Source organism: Malaya genurostris, chromosome 1 (genome assembly GCF_030247185.1).
Source record: "Malaya genurostris strain Urasoe2022 chromosome 1, Malgen_1.1, whole genome shotgun sequence".
Taxonomy (NCBI): Eukaryota; Metazoa; Arthropoda; class Insecta; order Diptera; family Culicidae; genus Malaya; species Malaya genurostris.
Window position 1 is genome coordinate 92465246 of NC_080570.1, and position 22981 is coordinate 92488226.

At 36.7% G+C, this 22981-nt stretch overlaps 1 protein-coding gene across 3 annotated transcripts in view; it reads right to left on the reverse strand.

The window, feature by feature from the left end:
• Nucleotides 1-3382: 3382 nt before the first annotated feature.
• Nucleotides 3383-22981, reverse strand: part of LOC131440733 (phosphatidylinositide phosphatase SAC2) — a 42912-nt gene continuing 23313 nt past the window's right edge. Inside the window, exons 7-11 of one of the 3 annotated variants that reach the window (XM_058612262.1) lie at nucleotides 20359-20586; nucleotides 20031-20270; nucleotides 8028-9092; nucleotides 7824-7965; nucleotides 3383-4948 (exon numbers count right to left, since the gene is read on the reverse strand). In XM_058612262.1, coding sequence (XP_058468245.1) covers nucleotides 4841-4948; nucleotides 7824-7965; nucleotides 8028-9092; nucleotides 20031-20270; nucleotides 20359-20586 — 1783 coding nt within the window. In that variant the 3' untranslated portion in view covers nucleotides 3383-4840. Of the gene's footprint in view, nucleotides 4949-7823; nucleotides 7966-8027; nucleotides 9093-17766; nucleotides 19962-20030; nucleotides 20271-20358; nucleotides 20587-22981 lie in introns of those variants that run through there. The other 2 variants (XM_058612263.1, XM_058612264.1) reach the window with 2 other exon arrangements.

Genomic DNA, 22981 nt, shown 5'->3' on the forward strand with positions numbered 1-22981 from the left:
TAAGTTACAGTCGAAACCAGTAAAATTCAAGCTCATATAACATTAAGTCATTACAAATGAGATTTTCCGTCATTTGACAAATTAGGTCTTTATGAAATACATCGTATGAGGGATTAAGTCACCAGTAAAATTCAAATTTTTTGTCGTGAATACGACTTACTTTACTATGGGGCGCCTTTTCAAAATTAGCCATATGGAAGAATGGGCAGAACTTAATCGTGAATATCTCGACTCGTATTAATGGTAGCAACATAATTATTTCACCATTTCATCAAAAATATGATCAGGAATTCAGGATAATATTTTGAACAGTGTGCGATAACCACAAACAACTCAAAAATTAAGTTTTCTTAAAATTTGGAAACAACGCGGAAAACTCTTTACTTTCGCTTGGGTTTTTCGCGCAAGGACGACGATTTTGAGGTAGTCAGGCACATATCTTCAACTGAATGCGTATAAAAGGGGAACCGTGGTCGAAAATCGATCATTTCTTTTCGTGCGTTCGATGGAAGCAGACGTCGTGGGAGTGGAATCATCAACCAGCAGCGACGGAGAATGCACCTTCTGCGTGGTTAAAAACCTCAAACGCTCAGGTCGCATCTCTCAATCGCTTGCTGGCCATCAAGGCGAGAACCAGCAGCGACTGAAACTGGATTCTGAGTCTGTTATTGGATCTAAATTTAGGTCTTGAACTCAGGGTCCAGTTCTCTATTCCAGACTTCTATTCGGTTCTTCTTAAAACCATAATAATACTCCTAAAGAATTATGCGGAATTTACTTTACTGTACCTCTACACAACCCATTTTTGTCGTGAATACGACTTACTTTACTATGGGGCGCCTTTTCAAAATTTACCCTCTGAGAGAGTGATAAGTTTCTGATCGTGAATATCTATTGTTGTATCTAATGAATCAACATAATACTTGCGACATGCCGACATGGAAATATGATCACAATTTTATGATAAAATTTTCAGTTTTGTGACATAGTCTCAAATAATTCAAAATTAAACTTTTCTGAAATGTTTGGTATAAACGAGTATCAAAGAGGATAATTCATAAGGCGCGTTTGCCTTTCTCGTATTTTTAAAGCTCATAGCTCAGTGATCTGTGAAAGGATTTATATAATCTAACTACCAATAGAATCGAAATTTTTCAATTTAAACGTGTATAGCAAAAGCATTGAAGTATTTCAATAGTACACTATTGAAAAACCTGTCTCATTTGCTCCATGTCAACACCAGCCAATCCGAACGCGTTCTAAGTAAGAGAACAAAATATCTGCTGTTGTACAACAAATCGTCCGGCAAAAATGTTCCGAAAAGTGGTGAATATCGCAGTGAGTTCCTCAATTTGGTCCTTGTGAATGCTAGAAACGAATCCCTACAGCATATTGATAGTTTCTTTCAATAAATTATGCAAATCCGAAATGAAATAATCGACAATAAAATTCTGTATGCGGCTATTTTTATAGCCGTTCGGACCGCCCATTAGTGAAAAAGCTACAAACGAATTCACGTAAAAGGAAATCTCTTAACAAAAATTCAATCAGTTTGGATTCAATCGCCACTGCGAGCAGATGTGTTTTGTGTCGTCTGCACGCTTTTTGGTGTGCGGGTTTCCGGAGGAAAAGGCGCCACCAGGACGACCAAGATCGTGAAGCGATGGAACATCTGTACCGCGCAAATGACACACGGAGGTTCTATGAGAATGAAGGCCGCTCACGCAGAGGCTACACGCCGAAATATACAGAGATACCAGTGCACGGTGGTCCGAAATGAGAAATTAGCGTGACAAAAATATTTTCACTATTAAATATTAGTTTTTTGTAGTTGGCGGCTTTACAAAAGTTGTTTATAATCAAATGGCGCTCTTTTTGATGAAAAAAGTTACTTGGGTGGTCCTTATTTTGATTGAAATCTGAAATCTAGCTTTCTTAATTGAACTCAAAAATGATTTCGTTGTACGATAAAGTTGTAAGTAATTTCATTTTGAGCAACTTTGCTATAAAAGCACCTCTCTTGCTTTTCATTTGATCGAGTTACATCAATTTTCTCGAGTAAAAGTTGGGTGACTCCTGGAAAAACCATTTTTTAATGTTCTAACTTTTTTGTGAAACGTTATATGTAAAGTTATAAGTTCAGAAGAGTTGTTGAACTAATTATTGCGCACAATTTTGCTGAACCAAGCTTTTTCATATTAGCTATAAGTGAAAAGTTACCAGGCGAGCTGCTCGAACAAGGAGGAGAGGCACTGGCTAGAGCGCTGCACTGGATGGTTTGTAAGATTTGGGAGGAGGAGATTCTACCGCAGGAATGGATGGAAGAAATGATATGTCCCGTCTATAAAAAGAGTGATAAGCTAGATTGTTGCAATTACCGCGCAATCACATTGCTGAACGCCGCCTACAAGGTACTTTCCCTAATCCTTTGCCGTAGTCTATCACCAATAGCTAAGGAATTCGTAGGGCCGTACCAAGCTGGATTTACTAGAGCCCGCGCCACTATGAATGACATATTCGCGATAGCACAAGTACTCCAGAAGAGTCGTGAAGTCGGACTGAAAGCAGCAGCTAGGCGTATCGGACTGGTCATTAATGCGTCAACAATATAATAAATGATAGGAAGAGGCTCTAGAGAACGCTACAAAACGCTCATTAGATCGGCTCTATGGCCACGAAACCTGGACTATGTTGGCAGAGAACCAACGCGCTCTTAGTGGTCGAAAGAAACGTACTGAGGACCATCTATGGCGGAGTGCAGATAGAAGACGGAACGTGGAGACGGCGTATGAATTGCAAAAGCTGCTATGAGAACCACCCATCGTACGGACAGCTAAAATCGGACGTCTACGATGGGCTGGGCATGTCATAAGGATCTCTGACGAAAGTCTAGTGAAAATGGTTCTTGAATCTAATCCGACTGGTATAAGAAGAGGAGCGCAGTGAGCAAGGTGGATCGATCAAGTGGAAGGTGACCTACGAAGCATCCGTGCCTTGAGTGGCTGGCGACGAGCAGCCATGGACCGAGTTATGTAGAGACGTATGCTTGATACAGCAAAGAACATCCCAGGAGTATAGCTTTTAGGTAAGGTTAGTAAGCTATTGTGTTCTCAACTAATTCATTTTTAGATCAAACAAAGCTAGTTCAATCGACTGAGAAAATTTACATCCTGTATTTCAATCGATTTAGATTTTTTCATACAAAAAACGTCATTCAATCGGAATACAGAATGTAAAATTCACATTCGAACGAAACATTCGATTCAACCAAAATACAGAATCGGGGTGAATATTAATTTATTTTGATGATATTCAATATTGATTGAGTATTTCACAGTTTAGGGAGTTTCGGAATGCTTAGGATAAGAATGAAACAAATTCATTGAAGCTATGTTTGGAATATTGCTCTTGAGTGTTTCCATATTTTCTACAATATATACGATTCTCATATTTGAGAACAAAGCTGTTGAATATTCTTATACAGTGAATAAATTCCTCGTATGGAGGAAAACATATCAAATTCAGCATCAGAATTTTATAAGCTGACTTTTAGGCCTGGGATAAAATACCAATGTATAGGGAATATGCCTATTTACTGTTAATTTGCAAATTTCTTCAAAACAGAAACCTTTTTAATAACAGCATAAAATAACATCAGTATCATATTTTATATCTAGCAAATATATTTATATTAAATTGTTGTATGTTAATGTATTCATTTAATTGACTCTGATGACACTCTTGGCTTATGTGACCTTGTTGCTCTGGTTATATGTTTTATAGTTAAATCCCATTTAACTTTCTTTATTAGACAGACACAAAAATAACTCAAAAAATCGCTTGCAATGGTTTGACAGAGTAGTATTGAGATAAAACGAAGCTAATTTGAAAAATGGTATATTCGAGTGTATGTTGAAAAGAAATTAAAAATTACAAAAAGGAAGCATCGCCAAGGATAGCAAATATTGAATTAATCAAAATTTCACAAGTTATCGATTTATGAAAATGAATGATTTTTTTTCTATTATCAATGCAAAGTTAAGTCATCAGATTGAATTGGAAGATCATTTATAATATACATAACACGTACAACATAATATTTAAAACTAAAATTTACTTAGACTAAGTTGGATAAAAAGAGACAGATTTTAGTTTAGCCAATGCCTTATTCATACAGTAATACTAGTATTGGTGACAAATCTTTAAATCTATAGATCCATACAGTCGTATTCATGATGTAACTTTAATTATGATCTTTGGCCTAAAACGATGAAAGCTGCTTTGGTGAACTCACTTGTAATATTCAGATAAGTGAATCTAATTTTTCTATTACTGTATGTATTACTGTATTCGGAATTGAGCACCAATGCTTTACTTTAAAATTACCTATTTACATAATTGGAAAAAAAATCTCTGACTTCATTTGTGCACTTTTTGACTATTTCGACTGAACTAACATACTATCGTATTCATAATACCTCATACTAACATACTATAGATTTCACAATACCTCAAGTAATATTAATAAGGGATAACACAAATATTTTCCAAAATTTTAATGAATGTGATAGAAAATAATATTTGTTTCAGATCAAAGATCAAAATAAAGTCTGCCGAAACACAATATCATGTTCCGTATTGGAATGTCTAAGATAATGTTTTCATTGGTGCATGAGGTTGTTTATAGCATTTCTACTCTAACCCCGTTCATTATAACAAAATCACATTATGTAGCATAAATTCTAACTGAGTAATCATTTAGATGCGAAACGGCTAATTTAGCGAAGCCATAATTTCCTTTCATGTGCAACAACGTAGTGCTAGATTTTTAGTTGACCGTTTAAAGTGCAATGAGTTTGCTGCGACATTGAGCTTTTTCCCATTTCTCCTCCAGACGCTTAATTTCAGCAGTTGGCGTTTCGGAGTTGCGAGTCGGGAGAGTTGGTGTCTGCAATTGAAAACATATATTCATAACTTATTTATATTTCCAAGAAACCTTCCGGATTGAACATGTGTACTGCCGACAAAGACAGGTTGTTGGTGCAAACCTAATGGCTTGCCCGGTAAACAAACGTCGTAGCTTAGAACAAATCGCTAATGAATTAGGAAAGTCACAAGTGAGCGTACGCACTATGAGCTTGAGATCGAGAGTTGGGTTAAACTCCCAACAAGTATCGTGCACAAAACCTCATTCACTTTTCTCGATACTGAAATTGCTGTTCCGAAGAACGCGCATTAAATTGGTAGAATACATCAAGAACGACACGGCGCGCCGGAGAGTGCCCTAAAACATGGAAGAAATGAAGTCAATTCGCAATAATGACAACGAATTTCCATTTCCGCATTCACTTTTATTGAGAAAAAATAATACACACATAATAGCGAATTATAAGTGGAATACGAAACTTTGAAAGAATCGTAATTCAGAACATATGCCATTTATTTTAATATATAACAAAAGTTGTATAGTTTAAAAAATCTGCGGTTTGATTCAAAATATTTTTGTCACTCGATTTCTAAAAATAATTCTATCAACTTCCGATTCTGTCATCCTTTCATCAATTTATTATAACATTATTTCTGCATAGATTTACCTCAGATCTCTATTATCATATACTAGCTGAATGACCCGGCGTTGCTCGGAAATGTTTCGGGAAGAAAAGGCCGAACAAAATTCCCGAAGCTGTCCTACTTAGTGTAATACTCTGAGCAGTTTTATGTTGCTATTCAATCAATTTTACCTTACACTTCCCATGTTTGGGGCACTTGCTGCACTCCCTCTCCCTAAAAATAACCTTTTAATCTACATTGACATAAAAGTAGTATCTATATTTGTCAAGATGCATCGTTTCTCGTAGAATGCATTTTATATTGAACTCCTTTTTTATTAGTGAACTTACAGCTCTCCTCCATGATAACCCTTATGACCACCTCTTAGTAGTGTACGAAGTATCTGTGCTCTTCAAAAAGTATCGATTAATTCATTAAAATTAACAATAGCAGTTCTACTTAATTCAAATTAACCATAGCAATACTATCTAGCACAATCTTGACATTCTTGCCCCTCTCTTATTTTATAAAAAATTCAAGATGAAAATTGATTTTCAAGATCCCCTTCTACTAGTCTGAATCCGCCCCCTATCTTGTTTGACGACGAATAAGAAAGTGTTACAATAAACCTTTGTCATGAATATCTAAGCTTGTCATGACCATCTCTGAATAGTAAAAAGTACCTGTGCCAAGTTTGGCGATAATTTACTGAGTTGTTATGGAACTTTGCTCTTAGGATCATCTGAAGCGCAAATAATATCTGTACTCAGCAAGAATTATCGTTTTATGGAAAATTCTAAAAACTTCACATTAAACTTCCTTTTTTAGAAGCACTCATTATATCCACCCTCCACAAATATCCTTAAAATCATATTTGAGTTTTTCAAAATGTATGTATGGTTTTAAAAAGTATCAATTCTCTTTAAATAAGATAAATTTCGACATGGCCTCCTTAAATTAAGAACGCTTGCTACACACTCTCTAGCCCGGGTTGGTGGTTCAATGCATAGGACGCTGGTCTTACAAGCCAGTTGTCGAATGTTCGAGCCCCGACCTGGAAGGATTCTTAGTGTCAGTAGGATCCATAGTACTAGCCATGCAATAATTCTTTCTGTACGCTAAGAATCGGCTGCGAAGTCTGTTTAAACAGAAAGGCCAAATTCCACGAAAGGAATGTAATGCCAAGACTTTGCTTTTTGCTACACACTCTCTCCCCTGAGAATGTCCTAATGATCATCTCTGAAGAGCAAGAAGTACCTATGCCAAGTTTGATTGCAATACGTTCAGTAGTTTTCGAGTTATGCCGTTAAAAGCATTACACCCCTCTTTTAAAGATAAATCCAACCCCCATATAATCATACCTACGGAATGCAAAATGTTTCTATGGTTTTCAAAAAGTATCGATTCTCGTCAAATTAGACAATTTTTTTCATGCCCCCCCCCCCCCCCCTCTCTGTTAAGAGCACTTGCTACGTTCCCTTCCCCACAAAAATACCCTTATGACCATCTCTTAAGAGCAATAAGTATTTGTAACAAGTTTGATAGCAATCCGTTAATGAGTTCCGGAGTTATTACATTACAAACATTACACCCCCCCCCCTTTTTGAAGGCACTTGCTACATCCACCACCCATATAATCATATCTAATATTTGCAAACTGTTTCTATGGTCTAAAAATAGTATCGATTCTCGTCTAATTTGACAAATTTTTGCATGACCAGGGGGGGTTAAGGACACTTACTACGCTCCCACCCCCATTAAAATACTCTTATGACCTTCTCAGAAGAGCAAGAAGTATCTGTGCCAAGTTTGGTGGCAATCTGTTCAATAGTTTCGGAATTGTGCCGTTTTAAACATTACACCCTCCTTTTTAAAGCCACTTGCTACATCCACCCCTCGTAAAGTCGTATCTAATGTATGCAAAATGTTCCTATGGTCTTCAAAACGTATCGACTCTCGTCAAGTTATATGAATTTTTCCATGACCCCCTTCTGTTAATTACACTTGCTACGCTCCCTCTCCTATAAAAATGCTCCCTAAACCATCTCTGAAATGCGAGTAGTACCTGTGCCAAGTTTGGTGACAATCCGTTCAGTAGTTCCGAAGTTATGGCGTTACAAACATACAAACTTACATCAATTTTTATATATAAGATATTCATTCCTCAATAATTTCGATTTTTTCACATTTATTTCTTTTGTAATGTTTATACAACATTCTCCATTGAAATATTATTAAAGATATTATTTACAATTATTAACAAATATTCTTACCTTAACAGCAATTTTCCTTGGATCTAGATTTGCGCTCAACGTTTGAAGTCCTTTGCCGATATTGGAAAGGGGACTTGTTAACCTTTTCAATTGGTTCAATGCATTTTCACCTTGCTTACCGGAAAGGTTCAGTGTTAGATCTCTGTTGAATAATGTTCATAATTAGTTGATTTGTAACCTCATCGAATTTCTCCGTAAACTCACCTTCCAATTTTCCCGTCGCAAGTTTTCTCCAAATTACCGGTTACGTCGTCATCGTCTACTCGAATATCAGGCATTGGGCTTCGGCTTCGGATCGGCGAAGCACATTCCAGCATTCCTACTGGCATATTAATGTGGTCTGTAACAGAAGATATCGACATAGTCGAAACGTCTGAGGACATCTTGGCAGTACAATCCTTCTCAGTCAACATTGAACTGAAATTGTCCTCAGTACCTCCTCCTGAACCACTCATAACTATTCCAACTGAGGGGAGGAATACATTTTCATTGTACAATGGATTCTCTTCCACTAAATCCCTATCGTCAGGCTCATAAATGCTAGCATCTGCCTCTTCTGATTCTGAGCTCGAACCTTCCAATTTTTTTAAGCTAGAACTACGTGACCCGACAGTGAATTTTCCCCGTTCTGCTTCATCGGCAATCTGCGCAGTATATACGTATGGTAGTGGAGTTGCAGCATTGAGTTTTTTACCTGCAGATGATCGCCCTATTTTCACCGGATTCAAACTTTGCCCAATTTTTGAAAATTGACCTGCTACATTACTCAGAGCTTTCGAGCCCATTTGAACCAATTGAGATTCTGAGAGATTTCTAGGAATACCTTGTGGTACAGAAAGGAGCGTACGACTTTTTCTTCTCTGTAAACTTCCTCCACATTGGAAAGGAACATTATCTCGTCCGCGATTTGCTAGTGTAATACGAAACAGGTCAATAATTGCAGTGAGAGATTCAGTGATTTCTTCCGATTTTCTGATGACTACTGCTACGTTGTTGAAGAAGCGAATATTTGGAGAACGAAACATGTGAAAATATCCATCTACGTTATCCACAGTATAATTCAGACGAATGCACAAATGAGCTAAGGCTGGCCCTTGGAACATTTTTTTATGTTGAAATAGACCTAGTTCAATCAACACTATATTATCCAATAATACATTCTCGAAGCGAACAATTTTATCCAAATGAGAATCGTACTCAGCAACTATATAGCAGTCGTCCGTGAGAATAAGAATAGTATCCACTTCGGTTTCGTTCGGATCGCCAGAACTAATTAGTAGAGTACATAATTTTATTATTTTTATAAATAAATGATTCGAAGATCAAAAATGAAAATTTGCAGAAAAGTAATGCTATTGACTGTGTTTTTGCATTTAACTTTTTCCCAAATTTTTATTCATGAGTGTTTTTACAAGAATATACGGCATCAATAACAATAACAAGCAATGTTGTTGCATAATAACGGAAAACCATCGCAAACAGAAAATAAATAAGCCCCAACCGTAATGAAACATTTTGCACCATCAAAAAATCTACATTACTGGATCAATATTAACAATACAATAAACAAAACAGAAAAAAAAGAAGCAGCGGAAAATTCAAAGCACCTCAAACAATTTACTTTCAAAACATTAACTCGCGAAATTCTGATTTACGAACAAGATACTTACTTCAATAAAATTGTATGGATGATTTACAAGATTAATAGTTTTATGCAGAATCAAATCTGTAATTTTCATAATGTGCACTGTGCATATTGTACTAATTTTGATATAACAATCTATCACTTCGTGATTTTGATCTGCATCGCGTAAATCGTATTTCGAATTTTTTTTAAAGTGTTGCCTTTCTCTATAGATTTGTAAATGTATGTGTGCGTGTTTGTATGCGTGTGTGCATCTTTCCGTGAATTTTTTACCGTCCATTTTGTCCGGAGATGGCTGAACCGATTTCAACAAACTTATGCTCGTTTGAAAACTAGTATTGAACTATTGATCAAGCTCTAAAATCAAATGACTGTCACTTCCGTTGTTTACCGCTCAATTTTCAATTTTCAAGTCAAGGTTCGTTTGAAAACTACTATTGATCGAATGATCAAATTCGAAAATCAAATGTTCGTCACTTTCGGTTCTGGAGATATAATAGTATAAATGACGTAACCGACTAACAACACATTCTTCATCGGCTGAATTTTCTCAAAGATGATTTAACGAATTCTGATAAACTTAGGCTTATTCGAAAGCTAACCATGTTGATCAAATTTGGTAGTGATAGAATAAACATTTCCGGTTCGACAGATGTAAACTTATATGTGACGAATCGAAAAATTTCAGTGCTTTTTAATACACCAAAGTTTCTCGGAGAAGAGAGAATCAGTTTCAACAAATTTGAACTAATTTGAAAGCTACTATTAGTTTATTTGATAAGCTTACAATACTATTGGCCGACGATAGAATCTTATGAATGTTTTAATGAGATTATTTAAATGGCAAGAGATAGGCATTACCACATCTTTAGGTGGATTGATAACTTTTTTTTAGAAGTTTCACATTCAGTTTTCCAATGTATATGTTTCAACGCTTCATATCCTGGATACGGTTGAACCGATTTCAACAACCTGGCTCATTTGGAAGCTACTATTGGGCCATCGATCAAGTTTAAAGATCCTTTTACCCCTCATATAAAGCTTGCTTAATTTAGAATTGGAACAAACTTTTGCTCATATTGTGGCGCCCCTGGTGGACGGATTTGGAAGTTCTTGGCGCCCACGTGTCGGGAATTTTATCAGTTTCACGTATGATTTTTGACATTCCGCAAATCGACTGTACTTTGTAAACAATCAACATGGAAGCCGAAAGAAGGGAAAAAATTGTGCAGTTATTTGGAAAATCCATTGTGGTCTGCATCTAGGCTAGCAAAACATCTGAAATTGCCCAGAAATACTGTATGGCGCGTTATCAAACGTTATAAGGAAATATTGACGACGATTCTGAAGCCTCAAGCCAATCGTCGGAGTGGAACTGTCGACCGGAAACTGCGTGGTAAGATTTTGAAGACGATTAAGAGGAATCCTAATCTGTCGGACCGTGATTTGGCCAGAAAATTCGGTGCTGCCCATAGTACCGTGAGGAGAACTCAACTCCGGGAAGGAATCAAGTCGTATCGAGCTAGCAAACAGCCAAATCGGACTATAAAACAGAATAGTGTGGTCAAAATTCGTGCTCCGAAACTATTTGACCAGGTGCTGACCAAGTTCGACGGGTGCCTTCAAAAGGATGATGAAACCTATGTCAAGGCTGACTTCGAGCAAATCCCAGGTCAAAAATTTTACTTGGCCACGGCTCGGGGGGATGTTTCACAAATTTGCAAGAAAATTTTTGATTTGGTAGGGCATTTGCAGCTGTGGCAAAAAAAAATGAAAGTTTTCGTTACAAATAAGACAATGACATCGAAACTATACCAAAAAGTGTATCCAAAAACGAATTTTGCCGTTCATTTTGCCCCCAGTTCCGAAAAACCTTAACCCACCCAACTGCCCCCAGTTCCGCCCTATTGGGAAATACTGAGCAATCATGAAGAGGAGACTCAAGGGAAAGGGAAAGATTGTCAAACACATCAATCAGATGACGACCTGGTGGAATAAGATAGCTAAAACAATAAACGAAGAAGGTGTGCGCCGCCTAATGAGCCGTGTTACAGGAAAAATTCGAGAATTCCTTCGAAACCGTGACGAACAATTTTATCCGTATTTTTTTTTAAGTATGAAGAAATCGCTAAATTTGTATAAAAAAAGATCTTGAATTCAATAATAAATAACTGAAATACAGGCAATTGTCTTTGTTCCAATTATATCTGAAGCAAGCTTTAATCTTCACTGATCAGCACAGGTTTGTTAGATAACGGTCTACTACCACGAGCTTAATGAGCTATGGTTTTATACTGTCCATACTCGCATATCAGTCCCATATCGATTTTCACTAATATTGAGTTAGCTTCAGGAATGCAATCTATCCTTAATATACTCTCAGAAATTGCAATAAAAGTTTATGGTTTGTTCAGAAAAATGTGAAAAAAATATCAACTTATGTCTGTCCCATATGCAAAGTACCCGCATATCAGTCCCATTCAGTGCAAATATCAATAATTTCATTTGTTGCAATATTGGAATAGCAAAGGTGTAGTACCGATATTTCATGTAATAATATCACGATTTAGCATCAAGTAGCACAATAAATCAAAAAATTCGAAAAAAAAATTTTAATCGTCTTTTTATCGACATGCCGATTTTCCATATGGAAAGTAGGGATGCCGGAAATTTCAAATTACTCGATTATTCCATAATCGATAATCGATTAGAATTTACTCGATTATCTGGGTTATTAATCGATTACTCGATTATTCATTCAGTTTTTGGCTATTCGATTAAATATTACTCGATTATCTGGGTTAATAATCGATTACTCGAATAATCGATCTACATTACAACATCCCTATATGCAAGTATGGGCAGTATACTAATCGACAAAAGTGAAAATCGACAACAAATCCAAGTTGTTTATGTTGATTATTTTTTAAGCTTTCGACCGTGTTCTGTGTATCAGCTTGCTGCGAAAAAAAATCGAAGCGATCGGATTCTCAGATAATTAATTGAATATTGTCGTATCTCACGGGACGTAGTGCCTCCGTACTAGTCGAAACTGAATTCTCAGAGTCCTTCAACGTTACATCGGCTGATTCAGATTTCAGACCACTTCTTTTCGTCTTATTCGTTTATGATCTATGCAGTTAATTATCATTTAAAGTAGTGTATGTAGGTGATCTCAAAAGCTATGACATCATCACAAGTCTTTTGGATTATTGTGGTCAGGAGATGGACATTAACAGGGTTTCAGATTGATGTGACTGAAACCGCATGATGTTACAGATTTTATTTGAGTTATCAATGAAGACGGTTCCAATTTTTTTGGCGATGGTCGAACCAATTTCAATAAACTTAGGCGCGTTTGAAAGCTACTAAAGAAACACTGATCAAGTTTAAAATGCGTCAAACCGACAAGACGCCGTTTTTGCCTTTCTCATATAGAAAGGTTATGCAATCACTTGAAAAACCGACCAGTGAAAATTGGCCTGGAGGGCCAAGTGTCATATACCATTCGACTCAGTTCATCGAGCTGAGCAATGTCTGTGTGTGTGTGTGTGTATGTGTGTATGTGTCAAATAATCTCACTAGGTTTTCTCGGAGATGGCTGAACAAACTAGGATTTAAATGAAAGGTCTCGTGGTACCATACGGAATTCCTGAATTTCATCCGGATCCGACTTCCGGTTCCGGAATTATAGGGTAAAGTGTGTTCAATATTGTACACCGTCACTTAAACCGGCGAAACAAAACACGTAAAAAATTTTCTAAACTGGTCTCAAAACTACACAAATTGATAGTCATTATCAGTAGGCAACTAATTAAACCGATTCCGGCTATCCTGGTTCCCGGTATCCGGTACCGGAAGTACCAGAAATAGTGGTCATATATACCAAAATGGATCTCACTCACTTTTCTCAGCGATGGTTTGACCGATTTCCACAAACTTAGATTCAAATGAAAGGTCTTCCGGTCCTTTTCGAAATTCCTGAATTTCATCCGGATCCGACTTCCGGTTCCGGAATTATAGGGTAAAGTGTGTTCAATATTGTACACCGTCACTTAAACCGGCGAAACAAAACACGTAAAAAATTTTCTAAACTGGTCTCAAAACTACACAAATCGATAGTCATTATCAGTAGGCCACTAATTAAACCGATTCCGGCTATCCTGGTTCCCGGTATCCGGTACCGGAAGTACCGGAAATAGTGGTCATATATACCAAAATGGATCTCATTCACTTTTCTCAGCGATGGTTTGACCGATTTCCACAAACTTAGATTCAAATGAAAGGCCTTCCGGTCCCATACGGAATTCCTGAATTTCATCCGGATTCAACTTCCGGTTCCGGAATTATAGGGTAAAGTGTGTTCAATATTGTACACCGTCCTTAAACCGGCGAAACAAAAACCGTAATTGGCTTACGCAATCAAAGCACTGTTTTATTCTGTATGTTATGCACAAACAATCACTTGTTTTCTTTCAAAAATCGAAGAGAAAATTAGAATAGAATATAACAATATTATATGTACATGAGAAAGGCATCATTACACCACTAGGTGGATTAAAACAGGTTTTTAAAATTGCTGATTACTAGTGTTATATACCATTCGACTCAGCCCGGTCCTGTCTGTGTGGTATGCACGTGCAACTTTCGACACTTTATCTATCTGCTCAATTTTTTTCGGAGATGACTGAATATATTTCTACAACCTGATCACTACTATTCGATGTAAGCACTGAATAAATCTGGATTTATTGGCATTTTCATAAAATAATTAAATTTACGTGCTCTGTAAATTTATGATATAATGAAATAACCATTACTAGAATTGAAAATGTGATTGAAAAACATCATCGATGTGAAACTGTAATTTTTTTATATGCGATTCAATGATACTGTAAATTTAACACTAAATATTTCTGTTAAATTAGTTGAAATATGAAAAACTTTGAAACAGTTCGGTATTAAACTTCGTACTCCAAATATGTGCATGAAAATAAAGAAGCAAATTTACAGAAAATGTTTATATGTGTGTCAAAATTTTTGTACCCTCCATAAAATAAGTGTTATTTAAAGACTGTTGAAATGACAAGAAATAGGCACTATCCCACTAGTTGAATTATAAAATTTTTTTTTCGAACACAGTCATTTTTTTCAGAAAATAATGTAAAACATAGCACTATAAGTAGTATAGAATTGCATTCTTCATATGAAAATATTTCACTGATGTTCAAAAAGGTGTTAGTTATGACAGAAAACTTTTGAGCATATGTTAAATAATTTAACATATATCTTTGTGTAAAATTTGAAACTCCATAACAGAATAGTATTTGTTCTGAAAATGTTTGGGTACAATGAAATAATGTCCTTTCTTAAATTTTAGAAAGAAATGATCGATTGATGTTTCAAAAAGTGTACATAATTGAATCAAGGGAGACCTGTCCAAATGGACGGATCGACCGGACCGGATCGAACAACGAGCGCTGTCCCGCCTACGGACAGGAAACACTCGACACACGCAACTGCACTACATATCCCGATCATCCCCCCCGTCTGTCACACCTACAACGAGAGACTCACAGTTGAGCATGTCCTAATAAATTGCCCAGAATACGACAACCTCAAAAAACAATACAACATCAGCCTCTCGTTACGGGACGCGCTAGCAAACGACTCTGTCGCGGAGACTACAATGATCCTGATGTTAAAAGACGCCTGCCTACTGAAACAGATCTAAAACCTGCCTTAGATCCCCTACCAACAGAACCTAATCCCAGCAGAAATCAAATGTAAATCAAACCAAACCCATCAAACCTAAACTCCCCCCTCACCAAGAAACACCGCTTCCCCAAAAGACCCATCCTAACAACCTAACTGACCGTTAAAACAGACGAACGCCTCGCCGCTCAATGTCGTTCACAAATAACATCCGCCCGAGTTCCCACACTTCGGATTCACCACCTTGGCCGCAGCACTAACAAGATCTTTTTTTATTAGCGCACTAAAACTCACCGAAACTCCCCCTATCTACCAATAAACACCACAGCTTAAAACCCCTCCCCATCAAACCTCCCTCACACATTAAAAGAATAACCTAACACATTCTCCTTTATCCGAGGCATCCGCGACGAACAACGCAGCACAAGGATCATCGGAACGATCATTAAACCGGTGGGACATCTGCAGAGCGACAGACACCCCCTTGTATGCTCACCACGGCCCTAGAACACTATCGACAAGAAGAAACACCACCCATCAACCAAGCAAGCGGCCATCTGCCGGGCCACCCAGGAATACAACCGAAAACAAACAGGAATCCCGGACATCAACAAAGCGAGCAACCATCCCCCGAGGCGGCGCCCCCAGGAATGTTCTCCACAATCCTGAACAGTCAAACCAGCACAGATCGCACATTGAATTTGAATGATGTGTTATAATTATTACATTGTAAACGAATCCCTCTCCCCTCCCCATATCCCTAACCCTTATCCCTATTTCGATACAACACCCGGTGAGCGACCACGATAGGTTAAAGCCGGGATATACAATACAATGTACATAATTGAGAATCTTCATCTATGTTGCAAACTAAATTGTTTCAATAAGTGTATATTGATGAACATTTCGAGTAGTATGAACTTTTATGTACGTATCCCAGAGAATATACAGTCACAAGTTGCCTACGGTCAAGATAATAAAAATTGAAAGTAGTGAACCATAGGACAATTTCGAGTTCCGAATGCTTCCGAAAATACAAAAATAAAAAAATACTTACCTTCTATTTGCGTTCAAATGAAATAGAAAGTCTTGTTTTATTAAACAAAAGACAAAGGATATGGCCGGTTGTCGAAAACTCTTTTTGGAAAACTGATTTTACAATACTAAAATAATTGGCTTTATTCCGTATAGCGCAATCTAATACAGATGCAACGGAGAAGTGATGCTAAAAATTTTACTAGGTAATTTTAAATCAAAATATGGAAAATGTATGCAATTTCGAAACGTTTTCCATCTAGCACTGGCAAAAATTGGTTTTCCATCAAGCCCTAGCAATAAGTTTGCACTGCACAGTGGTCCGGATTCACAATTTAGGGGGACAAAAACATTTGTGGCTTAGCCTTATACTTTAGAGCTATGATGTCTTCAGAACAAATGATCAGTGAAAGATAAGCCATATTTTGAAGTATATGGTATTAGGGTGGTTCTAATTATTAGGGTGATTCAAAAATTATTTTCCGTATGTGTTGAGATAGAGGACTGCATCCTGCGGCAAAATTGTAGGAAAACTTATATCAAGCAACTTTGCCGAAAACACTATTGTAGTATCTCTAACGGTTTTAGTTGACATGATATGTTGAATGTGATGCCGTGCGATGGCGTTCCTATACTGAAGATTGATTTCGCTCCAAGCTGACAGGGTCTGGCATTGGTGAACCATTACCTGGAGGCGGCAACTCGAATGATGGTATCTGGGCCCGTAGATTTTTCAAAGAATATAACACAGTAGCGCAAATCATCGAGGTAAATGGAAATATACTTGAACGGTTTTTTTATAATCTTAACGTTGATAAACAGCAATGTATTTCGGTACCTGCTTTCCAGGAGTTTGCTGAACAAACAAGAATTCGTTTTGTGGAGCTGTATGGATGGTATGCTCTGTCGCCAACCGTGCATAAACTTCTGGTGCATGGGACTGCAATTATAAAACATGCTTTGCTTCCTATTGGTATGTACAGTAAGGAAGCGCAATAGAGTCGAAATAAATCAATTCGCAAGTATAGGCAGTTCCATCCGCAGAAATTCAATCGTTTAGTGAATCTTGAGCATGTATTCAAACGAATTCTTTTAACGTGTGATCCTGTAATAGCATTATCGAATAGAGTAACAACCAACGTGAGTGTACTCCATCTTCCCGATTATGCATCTGAATTAGTTTAAACACGCTAGAAGACAGCAATACCTTATTTTAATATATATATATATATATATATATATATATATATATATATATATATATATATATATATATATATATATATATATATATATATATATATATATATATATATATATATATATATATATATATATATATATATATATATATATATATATATATATATATATATATATATATATATATATATATATATATATATATATATATATATATATATATATATATATATGTATATATATATATATATATATATATATATATATATATATATATATATATATATATATATATATATATATATATATATATATATATATATATATATATATATATGTGTATGTGTGTATGTTAGTGTTTTTTGCACTAACAACTTTTCTCGGAGATAGCTGAACCAATTTTCACAAACTTAGATTCAAATGAAAGGTGTTATAGTTGTGAATTGAATTTCACATCTAACTTTCGGTTCCAGAGCCATGAAGTAAAATGTGCAAAAAATGAAAATATGTTTACTAGCTTTTACCAGAGATTTTTTTTTGTTTTTGGTTATAGATGTTTTAATATTGGGGTCATTCACCTCTTCGGACTAGAAAAGTTTTCTGACCCAATGTGCGGGATTGGGAATCGAACCCAGGTGGGCAGCGTGAAAGGCATCGACTTACCCATCACGCTATACCCGCTCCCCTTTACCAGAGATAGCGTGACCGATGTTTACATACTCAGATTCAAATGAATGCTCCTTTACATAACTGCTATGCTCCTTTACATAACGTCTGAATTTCGTCTTGATCCAACTTTCGGTTAAGGAATTATAGGGTAATTAGGGTAGAAATTCCAATTTCAAATTGATAACTCATTTTTCTTGCAGATGGCGAGACTAATTTTTAATTTCAAATGAATGGTCTTATGGTCCCATGCAAAACTTCAAAATTTCATCCGGATCTGACGATCCGTAGATGATCAAACTAACCGATTTCTGTTATTCTTTCACGAATCGAAATTTTTTGTGAAGATATGAGACGGTGGATTAAAGCGTTGTTCGGAATAAGCTATAGGACAGTTGATACAAATAGCCTTTGCCTACGTGCAGTGCTGTAAAACTTCATTCAATTCAATTGAAACTGAACGTGGAACACATTGACGATCTCTCTAATGCAGTAAACTTCACTCTCTGACACACACAATGTTTGCTGACGGCCCGAGCTGGCAGCATTCAGTTCTTCACTCGTTCAATAGTGTGAGAGCGGCCTTCAAATGAGGTCCATGTAAACATTCGAATTGGTTCAAGATAACAGATGAAAGACAAACCAGATAGCTGAAATATCAATCACAGAATACACATAATTTAATTGTTTTCTCCTTCAGTTTTCATTTTTAATACTTTACTCCATTTATAATTCTATTCGTTCGAACTTGCTTACTACCAAGAGCGAAGGCAATGAAGGAGCTACACTACTTGGCACTCGAAATTGAGCAAGCAAAACTTCAAATGACTAGGTACGATTAATCAACTGACGATGAATTCCGGGAGCTTCACTTGAAAATGGCAGCCAAAGTCAAATGAATTAGTAGGGATATGCTGACGGTCAGCGGCCATAAAAATTCATTTTCATCTTATATTATTCGATTGAAAATGAAATATTACCGCACTGCCTACGTCACGCCAAAATCAACTATTAACCCATCGATATCAATACTGTAAGTTCAAGCATTCGTACAATCTGCATTTCTGTGGTGTTGGAAATAGATCTACGACATACGTACTAAATAAAACGTACGTAGTACACAAACTAGGTTTACATTTGATCCTCAAAGATGTGTTTCGAAAAGAAAAGAAGTCATGGATGGAGTTCAGCTTAGTTTTGTTTTTGCTCACCAACAATGGAGGCGGCAAATATCTTATTTTTCCCCGGGCACCAAATTTCCTCGGTACGCCACTGAAGAAAAAAACAAAGCGTGTAATAATGAAACATCAGATGTAGATCATTATTTTCATTGCAATAAACAATTTTTATCGTTTTGAAACTTTGTATTCGGAGAATACTTAGCGTTTTTTATTTGGTCAGTAATAATTCTTTTAGGTAATCGAGAAGCTATCATATCTAAGACACAAAACAGAAATCTGGAATGTAATAACAAAACTTGCAGTTGATGGTGAAACAATCGAAATAATAATCTAAAATAGAAACTGTATATACAGAGCGTGCAACACTGCATAATAATATCATATTTCCATACTTCATATGTTGTAATCATTAATTTAGTTACATCTATTCAAGTGTTCAACAACAGTTCGATGTAATTTACAATAACACGATTTTGTTTTATTTGGATAATCAAGAATAGAATTTGAAATTATAATACTACTGCTCCATAACTAGAAAAAATATATATTTGTGTGTATGGCTAATTAGTAGAACTAATTCCACTCTAGGTGCGACTCTTCGTATACAGTTTCTAATTGTAGAATGATACATTGAACAAAATAATACACTAAATACTTAGTCACTTTTCTTCTACTCTACTGGAACTCGTTGAACTTATTGGAATGACAGAGAAATTACAAACATTAATAACCTAATAACATCCAAGTATCACATATACTTACCTTGGGTCAGCATCGATAAGGCCCCAGGCGCCAACAGGCAACTGAGTAGTACCAAGTAGCAATCGACGACAGTCCTCAACCAATAATCGTGCATGTTCCGCACCTTCTAAGGCATCCGTTTCATCTACCACTCCAGCTTGGCCACCGAGAGCATTAACTGATTCAGCTGAGACAGTGTTACCTAACATCATATCAATTGTTGCTTGACGATACGTGTCCTTAAAACGAGCTAAGTAGTAACTGTAACAAATACACTTTAAGTCAATTTTTCTCATAGAAAACAAGTGTATAACCGATCTGGACTTAAAAAAAATTCAAGAGGATTAACCTGGCACTAACAAACAACTCTTCCAGTATCATGTGTTCGACACCCATTAGACCGTGGTTGTAGTACTCCAAAGGAGCATGACGAGATGGTGTGATAGCGTTTATAGTGACACCAACCAATGCTGTGTTAATATCATCTTCTAGGATAGGTTCATAGGCTACTAAATTGCCCAACATCAAATCAATACAGCTCTGGCGAAATGAATCGGTGAAATGTTGTATGAAGTAACTGGATTATGTTGTGTTTTAATAGTTGTTTGCAGCATGAAAAAATAGAACAAGGAAATCAATAATGAAAAGTTTCTGTTAGAATTCTTTAAGCAAATGCGTTATTAAAGATGTTTTCTTCGAAAGAAAAATGTGTAGCAAACATTAGAGAGAAATGACCCGAAAAAACATTGGTAGTCGGGTTCGAATACCCGAAGCTCGACCAAATTTATGAATCCGAATCCGACCCTTACCCGTATAAAATGAAAAAATCGTTACCCCTACTCGACCCGAATCCGACAAGTAATTTTTATGAACCTGAACCCGACCCGTACCCGTCGGGTTCGGGTTCGGGTCGGGTTTCGGGTACATATACCTCCGAATACCTAAAAGGTTCCCATGGACTTCCAAGGGTACAATGAATAAACAACGTATATCACTAATGTTTCTGGACCGAGTATACAAAGATTGTAACATTTTGAAAGAGAATTCTTTTTATAATTGTTACTATTCTGTTTTGTGGTTGTGGGGCCACTCTATACACACCAGCTTTAGGGTCGTTTCAAGAGTCTCCGGAAAAAATTCACCACACGCAAACTATTGTTTTGCCTTAACATACACCACTGGTCACTGAGCATTTATCATGGATGTTTTATCAAAAGCAAAGAGGACACATTCACCTCAAGGATGTAACGAAAATTTATACGCTTAATTCAGACAGACCCACATTTTATTTTCGGAACTAAAATCTAAACGAATACTTGCGCATTAAACTTTTATTTTGCTTTCACACAATGTAGCGGCCGAGATGAACGTTGGTCGACTTCGATGAGTTTCCGGGGGTAGAACTGATGACGACTGGAGACAGGAACTCTGCTTACAGACCGGGTACTTCCGTCGGTCTAAATCCAGTTGCGGCGGCAACTCGGCCTTGTAACGGATGGCCTTCGCTTCCGAAAATGGTCCGGGAGTGGTACCGTGTGCACAAATAACCGCGAGCGACTTAGCACCGTCGAGTGAGGTTTTTATCTTTTCGGGTCGGGTATTTTTCTTGCTAGCACCAGTCCATACTCGTTTAACAACTGAATTAACGTTCGACCACCTGTCACACTCGCGGATCACACTAGTGTTCAAATCTTCTAGGACTGGGCTAGTTTCTATGGCGGAACACTACACTACTACCCCACTCGACTGATCCTACCAGGAATTAACGCCTGTGTAGTGCTTCTGGTGAATCGTGCTTCGGGTCTCTAGGACCCCACTTTTCGGCTTCTAGAACCGTAAACTTATTGGAAGAGTCCCAAAATGGCGACGGGAACTTCACTCCTCGGACCGGAATCACCAACTTCTCTCTTCTTTCTCGACGCTCTTCCTTTTATTTTGTCTACCCCGGAAACAACAATATTATTGTAGATCGATGACAGTTGGTAGGACGCAGGAACTTGCAGGCGAAAACGATATACAATATTGTATGTTTAGATTGGTGCCCCGATAAAAAGACTGTTTGTTTACTTTTTTTTTTAATTTTTACGGCTTGGTTACATGCGAAACCTTAACATTGATTTAATTGTCTCAAAGAAAAACACCATATACACAAATGAATAAATAAATAAATAAATAGATAAATATAAATCAATAAATAATGTGTAAATAATGTAATAGTGTATAAGTAAATAAATGGCAAATAAAAAAATGAATGAATAAATACATAAATAATTAATCGTCTGAATGAGGGAATAAATAAATAAATATAATTGAATAACTGTTTTAGGGCACCAATCGAGGCTATTAAACATAAAATAAACATCCTTCAAACATGTAAACATGGAAGACTTGACATTTATTTCATATTTAGACATTTACTGACAATGTTTAGATACAATCGAGGAACAGGAATGTCAAACACTGAAAGTGGACCTCACCAAGGGGCGGGTCGCTTGGAACAGTGTGCCAATCACACATTAACACAATGCACTAGTGCATTTTTCAATATGGGCACATTCGTTTTTATTCAGTTGCACAAGTTGCGGCACACACAGGCTCACAAGTAGCTGTTTCCATCGCATTACCTGTGCTGCTTATCATTGGTATGCCAACGGTAAAATAAACATAATTGAATTGACATTTTTTCTCTTCTTGCTGTTGAATTTGCAATGGATGAGGTAAATTTTATCAAAAAAATAGTCCGTATATCACATTTTTGATTTCATTACAGGCCTATTTTTGGAGTCAGTTGGAATCTGAACATGTACCAATCAACATACATATTCGGAATATTCTCAAGAAAAATAATCTCTGTAGCCAGTCCCTTGCCAAATTAAACTGCGAAGTAATTCGTGAAATAGAAATGGACATGCAAACCATGGCCGCTAGTTTACGCGAGGAAGCTTCAAGTGGCGGATTGCTTCTTCTTGATA